This window comes from Sciurus carolinensis, chromosome 18, assembly GCF_902686445.1.
Source record: "Sciurus carolinensis chromosome 18, mSciCar1.2, whole genome shotgun sequence".
In the NCBI taxonomy this organism is placed as follows: domain Eukaryota; kingdom Metazoa; phylum Chordata; class Mammalia; order Rodentia; family Sciuridae; genus Sciurus; species Sciurus carolinensis.
Window position 1 is genome coordinate 15189384 of NC_062230.1, and position 18971 is coordinate 15208354.

At 53.9% G+C, this 18971-nt stretch overlaps 1 protein-coding gene across 1 annotated transcript in view; it reads left to right on the forward strand.

Moving 5' to 3' along the window:
• Window positions 1–18971, forward strand: part of C18H7orf50 (chromosome 18 C7orf50 homolog) — a 121533-nt gene that overhangs the window by 97210 nt on the left and 5352 nt on the right. The window contains exon 3 of the mRNA XM_047534172.1: window positions 17257–17450. Within this exon, the coding sequence (XP_047390128.1) occupies window positions 17257–17450 (194 nt within the window). The remainder of the gene's footprint in view (window positions 1–17256; window positions 17451–18971) is intronic.

Below are 18971 nucleotides of genomic sequence, written 5' to 3' on the forward strand. Positions count from 1 at the left end.
AAAAAAAAAAATACCACATTGTCTTGATTATGTAACAAGTCAGGTAGAAAGCTTACTCCTACTTTATTCTTTTTCATTATTGTTTTAGTTATCCTAATTACTTTGCTATTCCAAATAAATTTTAGAATTAACCTTGTCTCTCTTTACAAACAAATAGCCCTCATGGTATTTTTGGTAGGAATTACATTAAACCTGTGTGTCAAGTTAGGGAGAACCAACGTCTTTACTGTGTTGTCTGGTACTCCATAAACACAGTATGGCCTCTCCATTTATTAGATCTTTACAATCTCCTTCAGGGTTCGTAGTTTTCCATAGAGCAGTCCTCTGTGTTTGTGAGCTCCACAACTAAGCACTTCCTTTTTGTTGAGCAGTAGCAAGTGGTGCTATGCTCTGGGTTTCAACCTCTGGGTACTTGATGCTGCTATGCAGAAGCACAGACTTCTGTCTGTCCATCTGGTGTCTGGCACAAGACAGCTTGCAGAGCTTGCGTACAGACCTAGGAGGGACTCCATCAGTTGCTCAGGGTTTCTGCTCTTACCTGGCTTCTAAGAGTTTTGACATGAATAGGTCTTGAAGTTTTTCTGAATCAACCGATGTGACATGAAGTACTTCTTCAGCCCACTGATACGGTGCATTATACCAATTGAACCCACTGCATCTGTGAATGAACCTTCTTGGTTGTGGTAAACAATTCTCTTTGCAGTTCCTGAATAGGATTTTTACATCTATATTTATGAAGGTTATTAAGTCTTTTGTTTTCTCTTCATTTTTTCCTTTAGTACTGTTCTTGTCTGGTTTTAGTATTGGGATGATGTTAGCTTCATAGGATAAATAGGGTTGCTTTCTCCTTCATTTTTCTGGAAGACACTTGTAGACTTGGTATTAATTCTTTTTTAAAATATTTTTTAGTTGTTGATGAACCTTTATTTTATTCATTTATTTATACATGGTGCTGAGAATTGAACCTAGTGCCTCAGACATGCTATGCAAATGCTCTACCACTGAGCCACGGCCCCAGCCCTAATTCTCCTTTTAAGTGATCAATAGAATGGCTGAGACTTTTCTAGCCTGTGCTAGGGAAAGTCGCCAGCTCCTGGGGACCTACCAGGGTTTCTCCAAGGGGTGTCACACAGGGTCTTAGGAGTGTACAGACTGCAGTGACACTGAAGAGGCCTTTGAAGAGGCACTGCACACAGGTCAGGATCCTTGTCTTGTCTGGTTAATGACTCGCCCTTGGATTTATTTAAAGTATTTCTTGCCACTCTCCACCTCCACAAGTGCTTTGCCATGGACCAGCTGACTGTGTGATTCTTTGCCCACTCTAAGGAGGGGCTGCAGGGCCAGGAGCACCAGGGCTGCCCCTTTGGGTGGGTGGCAGTATGGGCACAAGGCTCTAGGACCTGAGGTCCCCAGCTTTTGTGAGGTCATGGATACCCCATGCTGCCCATGAGGGGTGCTGTTGACCACAGAAGCCTGGTGGCCGTACTTCCCCGCTTCCTCCTGCTGGGCTGATAGACCACCCCCTAGGGGGTTCTCCACACACACCCCAGGTTCCATCCTAGGGACACCATTTCCAAGCGGCCAGAGTGGCTGGGAAGTGGCACAGGCCGTGTGCATGAGCAGTTCAACAGGTCCAGCTGTGGCGCACTCCTTCGAGTTCCTGGGGTTTTACGAGCTCCTCTGGGAGGTGACAGGCAGGGACACGGGGCATGCTGCCCAGCCAGGCAGTTTGGTTAATCAAAAGAATGTGTCCAACAGGGTTGGTCTTCCTGAATAGCTCCAGATAATCTGCATAGTCTTGGTTGGGGTGCCTGGGCCCTTGTTTTTTGTTTTTTTTTTTTTTAATTTTGATTCATTATACACAAATGGGGTACAACTTTCATTCTCTGGTTGTACACAAAGTAGAGTCACACCATTTGTGTAATCATACGTGTACATAGGGTAATGATGTTTGTCTCATTCCATCATCTTTCCTTCCCCCTGCCCTCTCCCCACCCCTCATTTTCCTCTACACAATCCATCCTTCCTCCATTCTTCCCATACCCGCTTCCCTGTTATGTATCATCATTCACTTATCAGAGAAATCATTCAGCCTTTGGTTTTTGGGGATTGGCTAATTTCACTTAGCATGATATTTTCCAGCTCCATTCACTTACCTGTAAGTGCCATAATTTTATTCTTTATGGATGAATAGTATTCCATTGTATGTATACTCCACAGTTTCTTTATCCATTCATCTATTGAAGGGCACCTAGGTTGGTTCCACAATCTAGCTATTGTGAATTGAGCTGCTGTAAACATTGATATGGCTGCATCACTGTAGTGTGCTGATTTTAAGTCCTGTGGGTATAGACCAAGGAGTGGGAGAGCTGGGTCAAATGGTAGTTCCATTCCAGGTTTTCTGAGGAATCTTCATACTGCTTTCTAGAGTGGCTGCACCAATTGGCAACCCCACCAGCAATGTATGACTGTTCCTTTTTCCCCACATACTCGCCAGCACCTATTGTTGGGCCCTTGTTTTAAAGGCTCATTCTTACTTCCTAGGGAGGAAAGTTTAGTGGCCAGGCTGTTCCGACCACCCTTGGCACACCCTCCAGTGCCACCACACCACACCCCAGGTGCTCTGTGTTCCTCTTCACTTTGGTGCTTGCTGTCTCCAGATGTCTACACAGCTGTGCCCTGCTGGGGTCTCTCAGTGCCACCTGCAATGCTAATTCAGCCTTTCATCCTCCCAGCCATTTTGAATTGCATAACAGGAGCTTTATTCCTCCCCCACTTCATTTTTCCTCTCAGTATTACAGCCTCAACCTTCTGTCTGGGTGGGCAGGTATTTTCATGTTTCCCACAGTAGTTACCACATAGGACAGCACCCTAATGTACAGGGTGTGCTGTCCTAGAATACCTGTCATACAGCACCTCAAAGAGTACTGGTGTGTAAAGCTTGCCTCACAGATATGTGGAGAGCATGTACACGCCCCTCTCGTGTGCCTGGTCAGTGCCCCTGCCCCATCCTGCTGGGGCTGCACCCTACTCCAAGCCAGCTTCCCCCCTCCTGCTCTCTTTGTTGAGTAGGAAGCAGCCTGTTGAGTAGGAAGGGGACAAGGGGAGGAGGAAACCTGGCAGAATCTCCTGTGCTGGCAGGTGGCTGCCTTGGGTCAGAGGGCTTACACTGGAAATGCATTAGCAGGTCAGCACTAGGTCCTTTAGGACCCAGAATTGAGTCCATTCCCCACTGAAACTGGTGATCTTAGAAAGGAGCATCAGTTTTCTTATCTGTAAAACAGGGATACTGATGTCAACAGCAAAGTTTTAGTCCTCATCCTCCATGTTCATCCATCTAGCTCTGGCTGGGCCCCTAGTTCAGCAGGGACCCCTGACTGAGCAAGCCTCAAGCCTTTGTGTGTGGACAGGCCCACAGATAGTGGTGAAATGGCCAAGAGGGGGAGAAAGTGCAATCTTGGTTCAAGCACCATGAGCACCAAGCATGGGAGCTGGGACGCCCATACCCTTGGCCTTGCACAGTGGGTGCAGGAAAGAATCTGGAACAGGCCACAGCAGCCAGAGCACAGCATGTTCTGGAACACCTGGCTGCTGCTTTTTGTTGCATGGGTTGACATGACAGACCACTCCCCCATCTGAGAGGTGTCTGGGCCCCTTTCTCCCCTCACCTCCTCAAGTGCTTATTGTAAACCCGCCAGGGTGAATCTGGCAGGCTGTTGGTCCTCCAAGTGTGGCTGCGGTTTCCTGGGACCATAAAATTGACTTGCGATCTTGGTGTTAGGGGCTGCTGTTGTTTGCCTGGTGAAGAAAGTGCTGTGTGCCTCCCAGTGCCAGGAGTGTTTATTGAACGCTGTCTCACTGGGCACATCAGCAGCATGACCTTCTGTGCTGTACAGCAAGACCCTCCTAAGTGCCCTTTGGTATTGTGAGGGCCCTCAAGAGGAAGCCCAGCCCCAGCTGGGGTCCGAGGTGCAGAGGAGCAGTGGTGGGCCTGCAGGACTAGCTGGTTGTGTGAGCAGTGCTCCAGGCAAGGGGAGTGTGGGGCAGGCGGGCAGGAGAGACGGGTAGGTGGGAAGCCCTGCAGGGGGCTAGTCAGTCAGAGATGGGGACGGAAGGACACTGCCAGGTGGCTTCCTGTCCTGTTGTGGAAGCCGTGGGGACCCTGGGTCCCCAGCGCTCAGGTGAGCAGAGCTAGAAGCGTAATTTGAGTGTGGGAGAGAGAAGCACGCCATCCTCTGCGGATTTTCCCACCTAAAGCAGCGCTAGTGGCCTTGGCAGTGCCTGCGGCGGTGGCAGCACCTGCTCCCCTACGGGAGCAAGTCCACCGGGGTAGGTCGGTGGGGCAGGTCCGCGGGGCAGGTCTACTTCGGTCTTGACCCGCCCCAGCCTCGCCAGCAGCTGCGCTATGGACGCCACGTGCGGCGGCCAAGGCCCCGCCCACTGGGGCCCACCCACACGCCTAGAGAGCGCGCTCTTGCGTCACTGCCCAGCCGGCTGGATCTGGTTCCAGCCGAGCCCGCCGGCCTGACATGCGCAGTGTGCGGGCGCTGCGGCGGGCTGCGGGACGGGCCGCGGGCGCGGCGGGCGCGGTCTTGGCCGTCCTGGCGGTCCGTGCTGACGATGCCCGCCGGCCTGGGACCCGGAGGTCAGTGCGCCGGGCCGGGGAGGGAGCGGGCGGGTCCTGGCCTTGTTTCCCGCTCCGCCCCGCGGCGACAGGTGCCCGGCGACCCCGGGGCGGGGCGGCGGCGCGGGCCCATCCGCGGCGCAAGTCCACCGGGGTAGGTCGGTGGGGCAGGTCCGCGGGCAGGTCGAAGATGGTGCGGCCGTGCCCTGGGCGCCCAGCCCTGCCTACCCGCGCTGGGCCCTGCGGCGGGCAGATCGAGTATCACCGACTCCGCGGGTTTATTAATCGGTTTGCTTTTGAAAATTATTTGGCCATGAAGAACTCATTTAATTGGCAGTATGCTTTTTTCTAGTTCACCATGTACACCTAGAATTTCTTGCGGAATAAGAAAAACCCTAACCCATAAAGAACTTTTAAATGAAAACTGCATTTGACAGTGAAATTGGCTTAGTGATGAACTTTACAGACTTTTAATGAAGAACTTAGTAATTTGATCCTCCTGTTGCCTCACTTTGGAGCCAGTAGCATGTTTTGTTTTCTTTCACCATGGCTCAAGCCTTTTTTCAGGCCCTTGAACTGCTTGGGGTGCTGGTACCTAGTGTCTGCAGGCCCACAGGGCAAGAGGCCCCCTCCCCAGCTCTCCACTTTAAAGTTTGGGGTGAAGGTGGAAAGCGCCCCCCCCCCCCCATGAGAACATAGTTCTGGTGTTTTCAGTTAGTTCTCAAAAGTCAGTTACTCTTTTAACATCACAGGAAGAATAGAGCCAGAGACTGAGGTTTAAACAGGAAGACTGTATTTGAAAATCTTGTGCAAAATTGCCTTTTTTCGCTCCCTTTCAGGGAAGCATTGTCAGTCACTTTTCTCCCTCAGATAACATGGAGACCTCGTGTTCTCTGCAAGCTGCACCCTGGAGCCAGAGCTGCAGCTGTGAGTTGGGTGACTCTGCACTTTTGCAGTAGGTTTTTCAAATATTAAGAATCTGGTTTGTACTGAAGTGGCAAGATCTGCACAGATTAGAAACAACTGTCAGCTAATTTCTTGCAAGTTGTTGAGAAACATGTTTTCTGTGTGTTAAATGTTACTTCTAACTCCTGTGCTTAGTATTTTGCCCAGCTTTGCCTTTGCTAACTATCAGACTTCCAGAATTGCAATCCAGTTAAAAAACAAAATGCAGCCTTGGATTCTTAGCTAATCATATTTTTCCATAGAAGAAATGAAGGAAGATTAGAATTTTGAAGGAAATGAGCTTGGTCAGGGAGCCGCAGAGCAAAGCAACCTTCTAGTAACACACAGAAGCATTACTGTGTGTGTTATCTTTGCCCCTAAAAGCCATACTTGTGACATTCCTCATGGACTCTCTGTATGCTGGGTTCATCCGAGTTCCAAGCTGCATGGGCTCAGTAGTAATAAATGTCCAGTCTTAATGCACCATTGATGGCATCCTTATGCCTAAAATCTAGTTAGAGCCCCCCAGGCAGCCCTGCATGCAGGTGTAAACAGCTGTTGTACCAAAGGGGAGCCTTAGCCAAGGGGCATGTTCAGCTCCCCAAAGGCTTAACTGAAATTCTGAGAGGTGTTGAGGACTGTCAGCAGATATGCAGTGTCCAGGCCACTGAGATCTAGAGAAACAGGAAGACCAGCTCTGGCATCGAGAGACTCCGTTCAGGTCCCTGCTTCAGACCAGTTAGCCACCTCTCTGAGTGGCATTCTTGCCACCTCTCCGCAAGTTGTAGAGTACTATAGAGAAGAGGCTGTGGGTTCAACCAGCCAGGGGCAGGAAGGAGCCCCTGACCTGGACAGTGTTTTGTACCATCATGCAATGGGAGGTTGTGAGGGAGAGGCCTGAGCAGCTTCTTCAGGGCTCTTCCTGTTCTAAAAAGGCCTTCAGATCTGGTGTCAGAGAGCCAGGTACTAGCTGAAATCCAACAAGTGAGACGCCCAGCCCTTAGCTCCCCCAGGGGCCATTGTAGTCTACGCAGAGACCAAAGTGCTGCCAGATGCAGGGAGTCATGTGAACGCGTCACCAACTTGGTGCTTCCTGTACTGGAAATGTTGCCAATTAAATATGTGTGGCAAGGTCAGGCCGTATCTTTCTGTCCTCCTCTCTCCCATACATTGTGTTCTGTGATCCCAGTGTAGGCAGAAAGCTGTGTCCCTAGGCCTCTTGGCAGCTGTCATCACTTCTGGGGTGTGTTTGCCCCACAGTAGAGACCCCCTTTGCCTCCCCTGACCTGTCTTGTCTCCTCCCCTAGGCTTATGGCCAGCTGGGGTTCCGCACCCCTCCCTACCCTCCTCCCACTCCCCACACCTACTGCATCCTGCTGGGTCTCAGCCTCATGTTTGTCTCTTGTTCCCTGTCAGGGATTTTGTGCAGCAGGCTTGGGTCTCACTTGTGTTCCTGAAGTACCAAGCATGTCCCTTGCACTGAGCAGCCCTCCCTCCTGCTGGTGACTGCAGCCTGCAGTGCTCAGATACGGAGCTCTAGGCTTCGCTGGCTTCAGGCCAGGGCTCTAGTATCAGCCAAGCTGCAGCAAGAGGCCAACTGGGACTGATTGCCTTGGCTTGTGAGGCAAAGGGCCTTTGCCCCTTTGCCTTCTTGGACTGACCCCATGTGCCTGCCAGCAGCACCTTCCCCCACCACCCCCTGTACATCAGGGTCTCCCTCTCCTTTGTGCTGGTGGGTCCCTATGTCTGTCTGTCCTCCATGCGGAGTGAGCTCCCAGGCACAGCTGAGTGTGCCATGACATTGGGCAGGTGGATGGAAGCCTGTGAGATGGTAGAGCATGGACTAAATAAGACCAGCAGTGTGCAGGATCTCAGGACTTCGTTTCTAGAAGTTGATCTGTGTGATCTCAGGGCAGTCGGCCTTGTTGTCCCTTCTGTGCAGTAATGTGTCACTTTGGAGGTTCCTGTGTCTTCAGGCTGGGAGACTGAAGAGAGACCTGGATGCAGAGCCTGTGGCATCAGATGTGCCCCTCACCCCTCTTCCTAACATCTAGTGAACTTTGCCTCACACCCGGGTTAGAAAAGCAGAAATGAAGAGTTTAGTGTTCTCCTGTCCCGTGAATTCAGCACCAGCTCACAAAGGCCCTTGCGGCTGCCTTGTCTCACCCGCAGTTGTTTCCTGGTACATCCTGGTGTTCCCAACCAGCGTGGGCTGCTGATGTGTGCAGCTGAACATGAACAGTTTAAGAAGCTGTGGGAGAGCTCTGTGTGACCGAGCCCACTCCCTTGTGTGGGGCCTCTGTTCTGAGGGCTCTGTTGCTACAGGATACAAGTGTGGAGCTGATCCTCAGTTCTGGCTGGCAGGCAGGCAGGTCCCACTATCAACCAAGGCCACAAAATTCTAAGAATTCTACCAGGTCCCTGTCCTAGCCCCATCTCTGGCTTGTACTGTGACAGTGGGTGAGGCTTCACCCCTTGAAATCTTTGTTTCCTTCTCTAGAACCAGGAGTGGGGCCCTTCCGGGGTTCTAGAGTCTGAAACCATGACATTGAATTTCTGGGAAGAGGATCTGACATCTTTCATCATGGTCTCTGAGGCCCATTTGGGGTGAGGCTGAAGACTGTGTGAATTAGGATGGGGAGAAGCATCGTATGCATAGGAGGCCATCCTAGGAAGAGGTCCCATGGGAGTCCCTACCTGGATGGTTCTGGTTTTCCAAAAACCCTCTGTGTGGTGTTAAAGGAGAGCTGCAGCTCTGTTTAGTGTGGGTGTCAAGGTCAGGAAGTTTTAGGCTGGATGGAATAAATGTGTGTTTCCACAAGGTGATACGTGATGTTTCTTGCCATGGCGGAAGCAGATGGCAGTGATCTGGGCAAGACATGAGCTGGACGGGGACAGTACAGGAGCTTTCATGTCCTTTTGCAACTGGGGACATCTCACTATCCTCAGCTTCATTCCCTCTGCTTGGTCTTGTCATTTGATGTATCAGTGAAGCATACGTATCACTGGGGCTCCAAACTGTTTTATGTCGTGCTGCTAAGTTCAGTTTGTACTTTATACTCCTGTGCACCTGCATAGTCCTCTTTATGCATTTGGAAAACTTCATTCTGAGAAGGGGTCACTAGGTGAGTGCCACCCAGTGATCACAGCCGAGCTCTGGCAAGAGAGCCACTCAGCCCCAAAGCTTCTCTGACCCCCTCCACGCTGAGCTGGACAGGGTGGCCGCCTTCCCTGTCCTCCAGGAGCTCACGTATGCCTGCCTGTGAGCGCCTCGACGACAGAGCCGGCGTCCGCCTCAGCATCTGCGCGGGCCAGTGCCTGCAGAGACTCAAGGCTGCTTGTCCTGACACCCTGTGCCCCCAGTCAGATGGCAGCTTCCTGGTGGTCGGTGTTCGGTCTTCTCACGTTATTCCAATTTTATTCAAGATGTCTCAGAAGAGGGGAACTTTATGGTCCCATTTGTGCCATAGCAAGGAAGGAACCAAATGCCACTCACATCCTGGGCTAGACAAGTATTGTGTTGGGGAGGAAGATAGAGTTAGCCTCAAAAAATTTAGTAACTTTTATATTCATGCAATAACTAGCTGTAGCTCTGTGTGTGTCTCATCACTACAAAGACCCTGCTACCCTCTTGGTCTCCCGTGGGACCCTGGGTGTGGTCTTGTGCTTATCTGTGGATGTTACCCTGGGAGGATCCTGGCAGGGCACTCAGTGTCCCTAGGTTACCTCCCACATCCGTCTTTGCTTTTATAATTGTCTCAAAATAAAGACAGTTTTAAAATCCTCCTTTTGTTGTTCTTGTTTTTCAGGAAAAGAGAAAAAATTACTCTTGCATTTTAACAGTTGGAGTAATAAATCTGATTAAGGTCTACAGACTGGCCATGATCTCAGAGAGTGTTGAGGGATGCAGGCAGTTAAATGAGCACCTCTTGACTCTGAACCCGGGCTGGGTCTGAGGAGATGGAGGAGGTGTCATGGTTTGGAAGCACATGGCAGGCAGGCAGGGGACAAGCTTTCCTCTAGACCTGAGTCCATCACCAGATGCCAGCTTATGGGGAGGACATCCAGCTGCCTCAGCCTGTGCAGGGCTCACATTCTTCCCTCCCAGAGTTGCTGTCACCTTGGTCACTCCTCACAGTGTTGAGTGTTCTCAGTGGTTTTTGAACAGGTATGATGACCACCTGGGCCCCGGGATGAGAGGTGAGAGGAGGGCCTGCGTGCCTGGCCTCTACCCTATGTGGCCAAGCCTCTGTACCTCTGGGACTTTGTCCTCATCTGTCATCTATCAGTCTGAATGGCCTCCTTGTCTCTTCTGCTTCCTCACAAGTGCAGGGAAGGGGAGGGTCACACAGCCAGAATCTATATGCCCACTCACCTCATCCCCAGGGAAAGGTGCGCCCCTCAGGTGCCAGTGCTTGATGTTGCAGTGGGACTGAGGAGATGGGTTATACCTTACAGGGCTCCCTGGTGGGCTAGTCATGCTTTGGGACCCCCACCCCACAACTCGCCATGTGGTCCTGCTCCCACCTCAGTCTCTTTGTCAAAGCAACACTGGGGCAGCTAGATGGCCACCCTCTCTATACTCAGCCTGCTTCCTGACTTGTGGTTCAATGCTCCTTAAGCCAGCACTGTTGAAGTTCAGTCACACCACATGGTGAACAGGTTTCTGGCGAAGAATCTGTACAGGAAAGGAACTGGTGGTCCTGGGTCCTGTGGGTGTGACACTGTGATCTCGCCACCAGAGCCCTTCCTTAGCCTTTCCTCAGTCTGTTTTGGAGCATGAGTTGCCTGCCTGTTTCCCAACTCTGTCTCAAGTTCTCGCAGATGGTTTGACTTTGCTTAAGAGATTCTAGAGCCCTGACTTTTCCCTCCATCCCTCCCTCACAAGCTGGGGACCTCACGGAGTAGGATACCCATGCATGCCTTGCCCCCAGGTCCCTCCCCAGGTAATCCCCAGGAGGTGGTTAGCAGGCAGCAGTGTGTGTTCCTGGGATTAGAGGTGACCAGTGAGGACTGAACTTTGGTTTCCTGCGTGGAGTGTGGGGCTGCACAGAATGGTTTCAGTAAAGGTTCTTGGTTTAGTGTATCTCCAGGCTTGTCCTGAGGTCACTGTCATGCCCACCTGAGGCCAGCAGATTTGACAGCCTGCAAAAGGGCAGGGTGGGGAGGAGAGGGCCTGCCCCTTGTGCAACGCCCTCTTCCGTGGTATCAGCCAGACAGATCCCAGTTGTTCAGGACTCCAGGTGGATCAGGAGGGACACTTGTGATGGCAGGCAGGCTAGTGTCTTATGCTCCAGGTTGGGGCCCAAGGAAGTCCTGAGGGAGGTGCCCCTGTCCCAGATCTGCCTCCTAGTAGGACTGCCCTGTGTCCAGCACTCAGCCATTCTTTTTCGTTTTCCTACTTGTGAAGCCCAAGGAAATCTGGCAAAGGCAGGAGGCACAGACCATGACTGGAGAAAGATAGTCCTAGAAGCAGGGCAGAGGCTCAGCTCTGCTACAGCCAGGCACAGCTCTGTGGCTTGCTGGGCCCTGCGCTGCCATGGAGCAGTGGACATGACCACTCGGCAGTTGAGGAAGCAGGCTGGGGGTGGGCCTTCTGGATCCCTGGACCGTTGGCTCTGCCTTCCTAATCTACTCTGGTTTAGTGAGCCCCAGCAGTGCCCCCTCTCAGTAAGGTACTGGATCATACTCCTCTGGACTCCAGGAGCAAGTGCCTCCTCCCACAAGGCAGGAAGCAAGGGCATGCAGGGTGGGCCCACTGAGCCTCAGACGCAGGGCTGGAGTCTGCCCTACAGGAACCCCTCATCTACCTTGGCCAGGCTGTGGGACGCAGAGGGGTGAGCCCAGGGTCATCAGGTCTTGGAGCCAAATCTGGAACTGCTCCACATGTGCCACACACATCAGTTCAAAGATTTTGTGTGGGAAACGGATGCAGAGTTCTCTTGTGACCTCTTGTGCTCGTCCTGGGGCACTGACCGTGATCCTGTGGGGCCACAGGATCTTAGGCTCATGCTGCCTGACTTGGGTGTCCCTGTTGTGGCCAAGCCACGGGTCCCACAGCCTTCACACACTAGGAGCAAGTATTCAGCGAGGACATGAACCGAGAGCAGAGATGAAGGCATGGGGTGTTGGCGTGAGTGCACTGTGTGCCTGTGTGTGGGCTGGTGTGTTCTAGGTCAGCATGGGAGGGTCCAGGCCATACTGAGTCTTCATCTACTTCCAGCTGAGCTCTAGGCCTCCAGCTCCTTCTGGAACTGCATCCTGTATACCATATTCTGAAAACAAAGCATGCCAAACAAGACCTCGCTCTGTACACAGGTGAACATTGATCAGTGAGGCACATGGGACTCTTGAGCCCTGGACATGGGGTCTCTGGAGCTGCTTCCATGCTGCTGGTAGGTCGGGGTGGGAAGGAGAAGCCCTTACCCCTTCACCCAGCACTGCCCCATCAATTGAGTGTGCACCGGGTTTCCACACCGGGAGGAGGTTTCCCTGGCAGTAGGAATGTTGCAAGCCCTTCCTCCAGTGAATGAGAAGCGTTTGGGGTTCTCAGCCCCCCTTGGCAGCTGGCACAGACCAACACAGCCCTCAATCCTGCTTGGAGCTTTCTCCACTACTCTCCGTAATTCCGAGAATGCTTCACTCAGTGGGCACTCGGAAACCCTAGGCACTGACAGCCCAGGCAGCAGCCCCTCCCTGCCCATCAGGAGAGTACCCCTGCTCACACCGTCCCGGAACTGGGGCTGGACAGCTCCTTCACCTGCAGACGAGCATCACAGGCTGGGGATGATGGCTCCCAGCCTCCAACTGTGCAGATGGGAGCCTTTCCTCACTCTTGGGAGCTCCAGGAAAACAATGGGCCCTTTCTCTGCATGCCAGGTTACTCAGCCTCCAGACACAGGAAGCCTCTGTTGATCACGTGAAGCCCAAGTGTGGGGCCAGAAGCGCTGGCAGGACACCTGAGGCCGGGGCATGCTGGCCTGCAGCCTGGATCTGGAGCACCCGGCTCTGTGTGCGCTCCCAAACCCATCTGACCTTAAGACTTCAAAGTAGTCAAGGTTTCAGCCGGGGCTCCAGACACCCTCGATGAAGTGTGCAAACAAATGACCAAGCACGCCAGGGTGGGCCACATCCATGTCACAGCTGCACTTGACGCTGGTGCTTGCTGCCATTTTCCACTCCATGACACCAGAGGGAGAAAGTGCTGCCCGGTGTGTCTTTCACGAGACTGAAAGCCCAAACACTGGGGCATCTGGCTCAAAGACAGTCCCCAGTGCAGCCTCACATGGGAGGGCGCCTGCTGGGAGCCCAGGCTCGATGGGTCCCGTCACGTCAGCAGTCCTTGTGGATGCTACTCAGAGAGAGCCAGGTTTCCAGAGAAGGGGAGCAAAGATTGCTTCTGGGAACAGGCAGGCAGCACCGCTGCAGATGTCCTCAGTACAGTGTCATGCTTGAAGGGTATGAACTGAACTTTGGAGACCAGGTTTCTGTGGCTGCAGTGGTGTGGAGTGGTAGTCATGACTCTTCTTTATCACCCTTAGAACCTGTCCTGCAACTATTCCCGTCACCCCACATCTCTAGCCCCCGTTCAGCAGAAGAGAAAGGGATGGAGTTCCTCATTGCTGCAGAAGGTTCTACGGGATCCTTAGAGCCTGTCCCCAAGTCCAAGGCCTACGGGGGTCTGGGAAAGGGAAGTGGCATGTCTGTTGTGAGCTCACCTGTCTTTCTCTGGGCTACCTGTTACACACTTTAACAAAATAAACTGAGGCAGAAGCACCCTGACCCTGCAGGCTTGCCCCAGCTCAGTGCTGAGAGCCTTCACCACCTTAGCAGACAGCAAAGCCACGTGGACCACGATCTGCAAGACCCAGGGCCTATTCCATCCCCACCCAATTTGGGCCCTTGCATTTCCACGGCTCCTGGAATAGACCACAGCAGATGCACATCTCAGTTCCCCCCAAGAGCAGGCAGGAGGTGAGGTTGGCCAGAGGCCTGGGTGGGTGCCAGGTTCAGAGTTGGCTCCCTGTTTGAGAGAGGAGTGTGGATCTTTGGGTACTGTTAGCCTCTGGTGGACATGGCAGCCTCACCTCTGAGGTCTTAAGTCGCATGACTCAGCACAGAGTGGCCACATTCTCAGAACACTGATGTCTGCCCCCTCCCCCCACCAACTTCATCTGCTTCTCACTCCGGAACCTGCAGGTACCACCGACCAGCTTTCCTGTGGGGAGCCAGGGGGAGCCAGCCCTTTAGTACTTCTTACCTGAGAACATGCACCTGGCCATGAATAGAAGAGGCCAAGGAGCCCCAGGAGACAGAGAATTACCCTGGGCACAACTGGTGGCATGGGGCTATGTGGGGACCCCAGTTTGCCACAAGTAAAGTGGTCAGTAAACAGTGGCCTGGGACCACAGGCATGCTGGGAGCAATAGCCCTGGTTCACCTGGCAGTCTGCCTACCTGGGGAGGGCCTCCTGCCATACTGCACTCCCTGCTAAGCAACGCCAGGGTGAGACAGACCAGGAGCACAAGCTGGTATCCCCAGATCCCAAGGGCAGAGCCCTGGGCTGGCAGCGTCCTGCAGATGGGGTGGTGCAGCCTGTGCTCACGCTCAGCACCCCACCTGACCGTGGCATTGCGAGGGCTCCCTCCTCCCCAGTAGATCCCCTCACAGAATGTCTGCTGCAGACATCCTGAGTCTGCTAAACCTGTGGAAGCCTGTGTTGCCAAAATTATGATTTTTACTTCCTTTCTGTTTCATCACATCTAGAATGCCAGTGTGATAGTATCAAGATAGGTGGTCCTGCCAAAGGTGTGTTACAGACCCAGGTGCAGATTCGCAGGCAGTGGGTGCCTCCTTTCACTAAGGATGCTTCATCGTGCCCGTGTGGCTTCAACCCAGAGCTGCCTAGCCCATGGAGAATGGCCCTAGCCTATGGGGTGGACACAGAATGGGCCCACTTCTGGGGATGGGCAGGAGGCCTAAAGTGGCCTCTAGAGGGTCACAGGACCAGAGCTTGACCTTATTAGTTCCTTCCCCTGAGAGGCCAGCCCCCAGAAGGGGCCCTCAAGGACCTCACTGGACACTTGCCTTCCCTTTACAGGCTGATGTTAGCCTAAGCTACTTAAAACCCTGAGATGAAATCAGATGCATATGGCAGTGGTACTTTAATGCTGCTATTTCTAACGAAGACCTCCTTTTGAAAGTTTTCAGACCTTGGCAGCTGGAGAAAGCTAGCTCTAGACTGGAGAGGTGTGAAATGCCTGCCTCTGGGCATGGTGGCCCCCAAAGTCTGGGTGGGTGTGTCTGCTGCCTCCAACTGCTAACTTGAGAGTGGCAGCCCTGGTGGGCTGGTGGAGGAGCACAGCTGGAGCAAGGGCCCGTCTTCTGCCTCCACTCTGGGAACACTGGCATGACAGGAGGTGGAATGTGCTACTTCTCTGGTCCAGGAGTCAGGGTCTCAGATCCGTGCTGGCTTCCTCAGACAGTTGACATGCAGATGGGTCTTTGGCCTCATAATATGCCCTATTTAATTAGAAATGGCAATTGGCGGCCTTCACAATTCAGGAGATTATTATAACTGTAAACCTCAGCTTCCGGCTTCCCTCAGAGGTCCTTGGGCTGGGCCCATGGGTACCCGGCTCACACTCCTTGTCCCCCAGTGGCTGCACTTGGTGGGGCTCTCCAAGGAACAGTTTCTCTCCAGGAGGCACTTAACTTTCTCAGGGCAGAACCTGGGCGCTAGGCACTGCCCATATTGGGATTGCTGGCAGCTAAAAGTGCAGTTGGTTGTAAAGAAGTTGTTACGGAGCTTCCAGAATTGTGTGCCTCAGGCACAATAAGGTCTTGAGTGCTGGGCTTTCAGGAAACCAATGGATAAACAGCTAGACACTGCAGGCCCTTCCCAACCCTCCTGTGGAATGGGCCCTGGCCTTGATCTTGGCTGAGACTTTGCAACATCCTTCCTGTGGCCTCTCAGGGAAACTGCCCACCTGCCTGTCAGTCTGTCCAGGACCTAGCAAATATGGATGTCCTTTCCAGAGGTTATGCTGGACCGGAAGAGCCCTGGGAGTTCTCAGGGAGCAGTCAGAGCTCCCCTTATAGGACTAGACCCCTCTTGTCTGACCCTCTTATCTACATTCAGCACTATCCAGGGTCAGAGGCCGAGGCACTGGACTTGGGAGGTGGCCACTGGGTACAAAGGCAGTTGCTTCCACCTCTCCGCACACTTCCCAGGCCTCTCCAGCTTGCTGGCCTCCCTCGGGGTCAGTGCTAACAGACCCCAGGCCTACTGTCTGCCCCCACCCCTACAGCAAGGTCCAATTGGGTGGACCTTGGCCCTAGTGGTGTGGTATGGCCCGCTTGGCCACAGGGGCAAAGGCCAGGCCTGTACTGGGTACCAACTGTTTGCTGCCTTTTGGTGCCAGATTTTCTGTGGCATCTGCCCAGTCAGCCCTCTGGACCTAGGAAATGGTCTCTGATCTTGGAGTTGGTCAGAGGCTGTCCTGTGGGAGCCCGTAGCCAAAGAGGCCAGAGTCTCAGGGGCTCAGGTTGCCCCCTAGGCTCCTCTTACCTCCCACACCAAAACCCGCCTTCAGGCACCCTGCCCCGGAGGTAGCCTCACATCCCATCATCTACTGACCAGCCTGGGCTGGACAGGGAAGCCTCTTCCACAGGCCCCTCCCCCCAACTGGGCCAATAGCACCTACTGTGGGGCGGGGGGGGGGGCTGCCAGCTCAGCCCCTAAAGTCCTGGCACAAATCCCAGCCCTTCTTTGAAAAGGGAGGAGCTGGAGAGAGACATGGTTTTGTTTTAGCAGATTCGGAGGGTCCTAGGGGTGCACATTCTGTGAAGGGACCTGCCAGGGAGGAGGGAGCCCCTCTTCTGTTCTGCTGTGTCTTGTTCCTTTTGTCCTGGGGGTGGGGGCTCTAAGACCTAGGTGCATAGGGGTTCACCCTTCTGGAAAGCGTCCTGGTGGGCATGCTGTGTTCCTGACCCACACCTCATGCCCTTTCTGGTCTCTTGGCCTAGGTCAGTAAATAACAGTGTCCTAGATTTTCCATGAAGGACAAAGTGGGTCACAGCTGCTGCCTTTGTTCGCCCCTCTGCCCTGGCCAGAGTTGTCCTGCTGCCAGTTGATGTTTCAGTTCTTGTTGTCTTCTGTTCACTGCTTCTTGGCCTGAAGTAGCCAGGAATCATTGCTGCAGAAGATAAGGGCCTGGTTAAAGTGGCCACCCTCCTTCCTGCCAGGTCTTCACTGAGAGGACCCTTTAGCAAAGCCAGGGCCAGGCAGCAGCAGGTGCCCTCAGGGTTGCTGCCCTCTGGTGGTTGCCCGTGGTGACTGCTTAGAGCTTGCGTGTGAGCCTTCTCCCCAGGAGCCCAGCTGAGAGGGCCATGGCCTGCTCTGCAGGGGCCTGGGAGGATGAGGCTCTGCAGCAGATCTAGGGAATCAGTTCATTTGGCACATCAGGTCCAGCAAAGCTGAGCCCCACTCTTCCCCATGGCACTTGTCCCCGTCCTTATCAGTCACCTTCATTGTAGCATTTTCGGCCAAAATGCCATGGTATGGGCCAGGCCAGTCCTTAGGAATGGAGCCTTCTTCCATCATGGTTGGACAGGCTGGGAAGCTGGTCTGGGTGGTCTCTGGAACTAAACACCTGAGACTAACAGGCACTGTCCTTGACTTTCAGGGAGAGGCAGCAAGTAGAGTGCAGGACCCAGGCCCTGAGCTGTCACCAGAGGAGAGGAGGGTCCTGGAAAGGAAGTTGAAGAAAGAACGGAAGAAGGAGGAGAAGAATCGACTGCGAGAGGCGGGCATTGCAGCAGCCCAGAACCCACCGGCCAGGCGCTCGGGCGCAGAGCTGGCCCTGGACTACCTCTGTGGGTGAGGGGACACCACTGTCATAGAGCTCCTGTGACCCCTTTTGCTTATGTAACAGCCTCAACCTCTTCTACCCCAGACAGGACCTCAGAAGGGGAGGTCTCCCTGAGGCCTACAATGGCCTCCTTCAAAAGCCCTTTCTCCAGGGGTCTGGCCCTGCTCAGAGACAGCACTTGGGTGAGAGTGGTGGGCTGGAGAGAAATGGCAGTCACGCACCTCCCTGAGTGCCCTTCCCTGCTGCTTCACCACAAGCCTCGGGGTGGCCAGAGAGCTTGTGGTTCCTGCCATGAGGCAGGGCCCCTGGGAGCCTCCCTGTCATGGTACTGTCACAACCCCATCCTTGGCCGGGGCACAGCAAGGAACTGACCTTGGCTCAGGTCCTCACAGTTTCTCCCATGGACTTGCCAACTGTCCCATCCCTAGTCACAGTTCTGGTTCCTTAAATGTACCCTGCTCCACCCATGCCAGAGGGGGCTTTCCCATGTGCAGTCTGATCACGTGACCCCAGCAAAGCTCCCCTGCATGCCCACATTGGGGGTGCTGCCCATGGCCGAGGCCCTCCACCTCATCCCAGTGACTGGGCTCCTCCTGACCCTACTGCAACCCCTAGTGGGAAAGGCAGGCCCAGGTTGCAGTTCCTCCCGTTTAGAGCTTCTGGGGTGGGCACAGCCCAGTCGGGAGTGCGGCTGTAGGGGCAGAGGGCAAGGATTGCTGTTGTTGGGTGGGTGCAGGTGCCAGCGGGGACGATGAAAGCCAGGGGCTGGTGGACAGTGGCAGCCGCACCACAGTGTAAACATACTTAGTGCCTCTGAACTATGCCCTGTGTTCCCCCACAGACTGTGCAGCTGATTTGACATGGGGAAGGCCAGGTGGCAGCTGGCCAGGGGTGCCACCGAGAGGAGACAGAGGGATAGTCAGAGTGGGTGTCTTTGCACACGCTTCTGGAGTGGACAGAGCACAGTACCGATGCCTGTGCTGCTGACTACCCTGAGGGGGGACACCCACCTCCCCACACTCACCAACAGGGTCCTTTTTCACTTCTAAAGCTTCCCTGATTGCTAGCACTGGATAGAGTGACAGGGATGGGTGCCAGTGGTTCCCGTGCAACCACGTCCTCTCAGATAAGAGATGGATTCCTATGACGTCTCCCAGAGGGAGCAGGGGTGCCTGGTGGGGTGAGTCTGCCCCTGAACGGGAAGACAGGCCCTGACTGCACCGTCTCATTTGTGGAAAGGAGACAGGGCAAGATGGAAGTCACTGGTGCCTGTGGGGGGCTGGCTACCAGGGGCCCCACTTGGACCCCATCTCCCTGTGAGCTTGGATGTGGTCACACCTCTAGGCTGACATTGGCAGGGCCACAGGAGCAGTGCTGACTTCCCTTCTTGGTCTCTTCTTGTGGGGTCTAGCTACCCAGTTGGAGTGGGACCACAGGACCATAGGAGCCTGGGTCTGGGGCCCACTGCATGGCTAAAGCTGCTTAGCCTTTGTGCTGCCAGTGTCCCCACGCCTGCCAGGAGTCAGCAA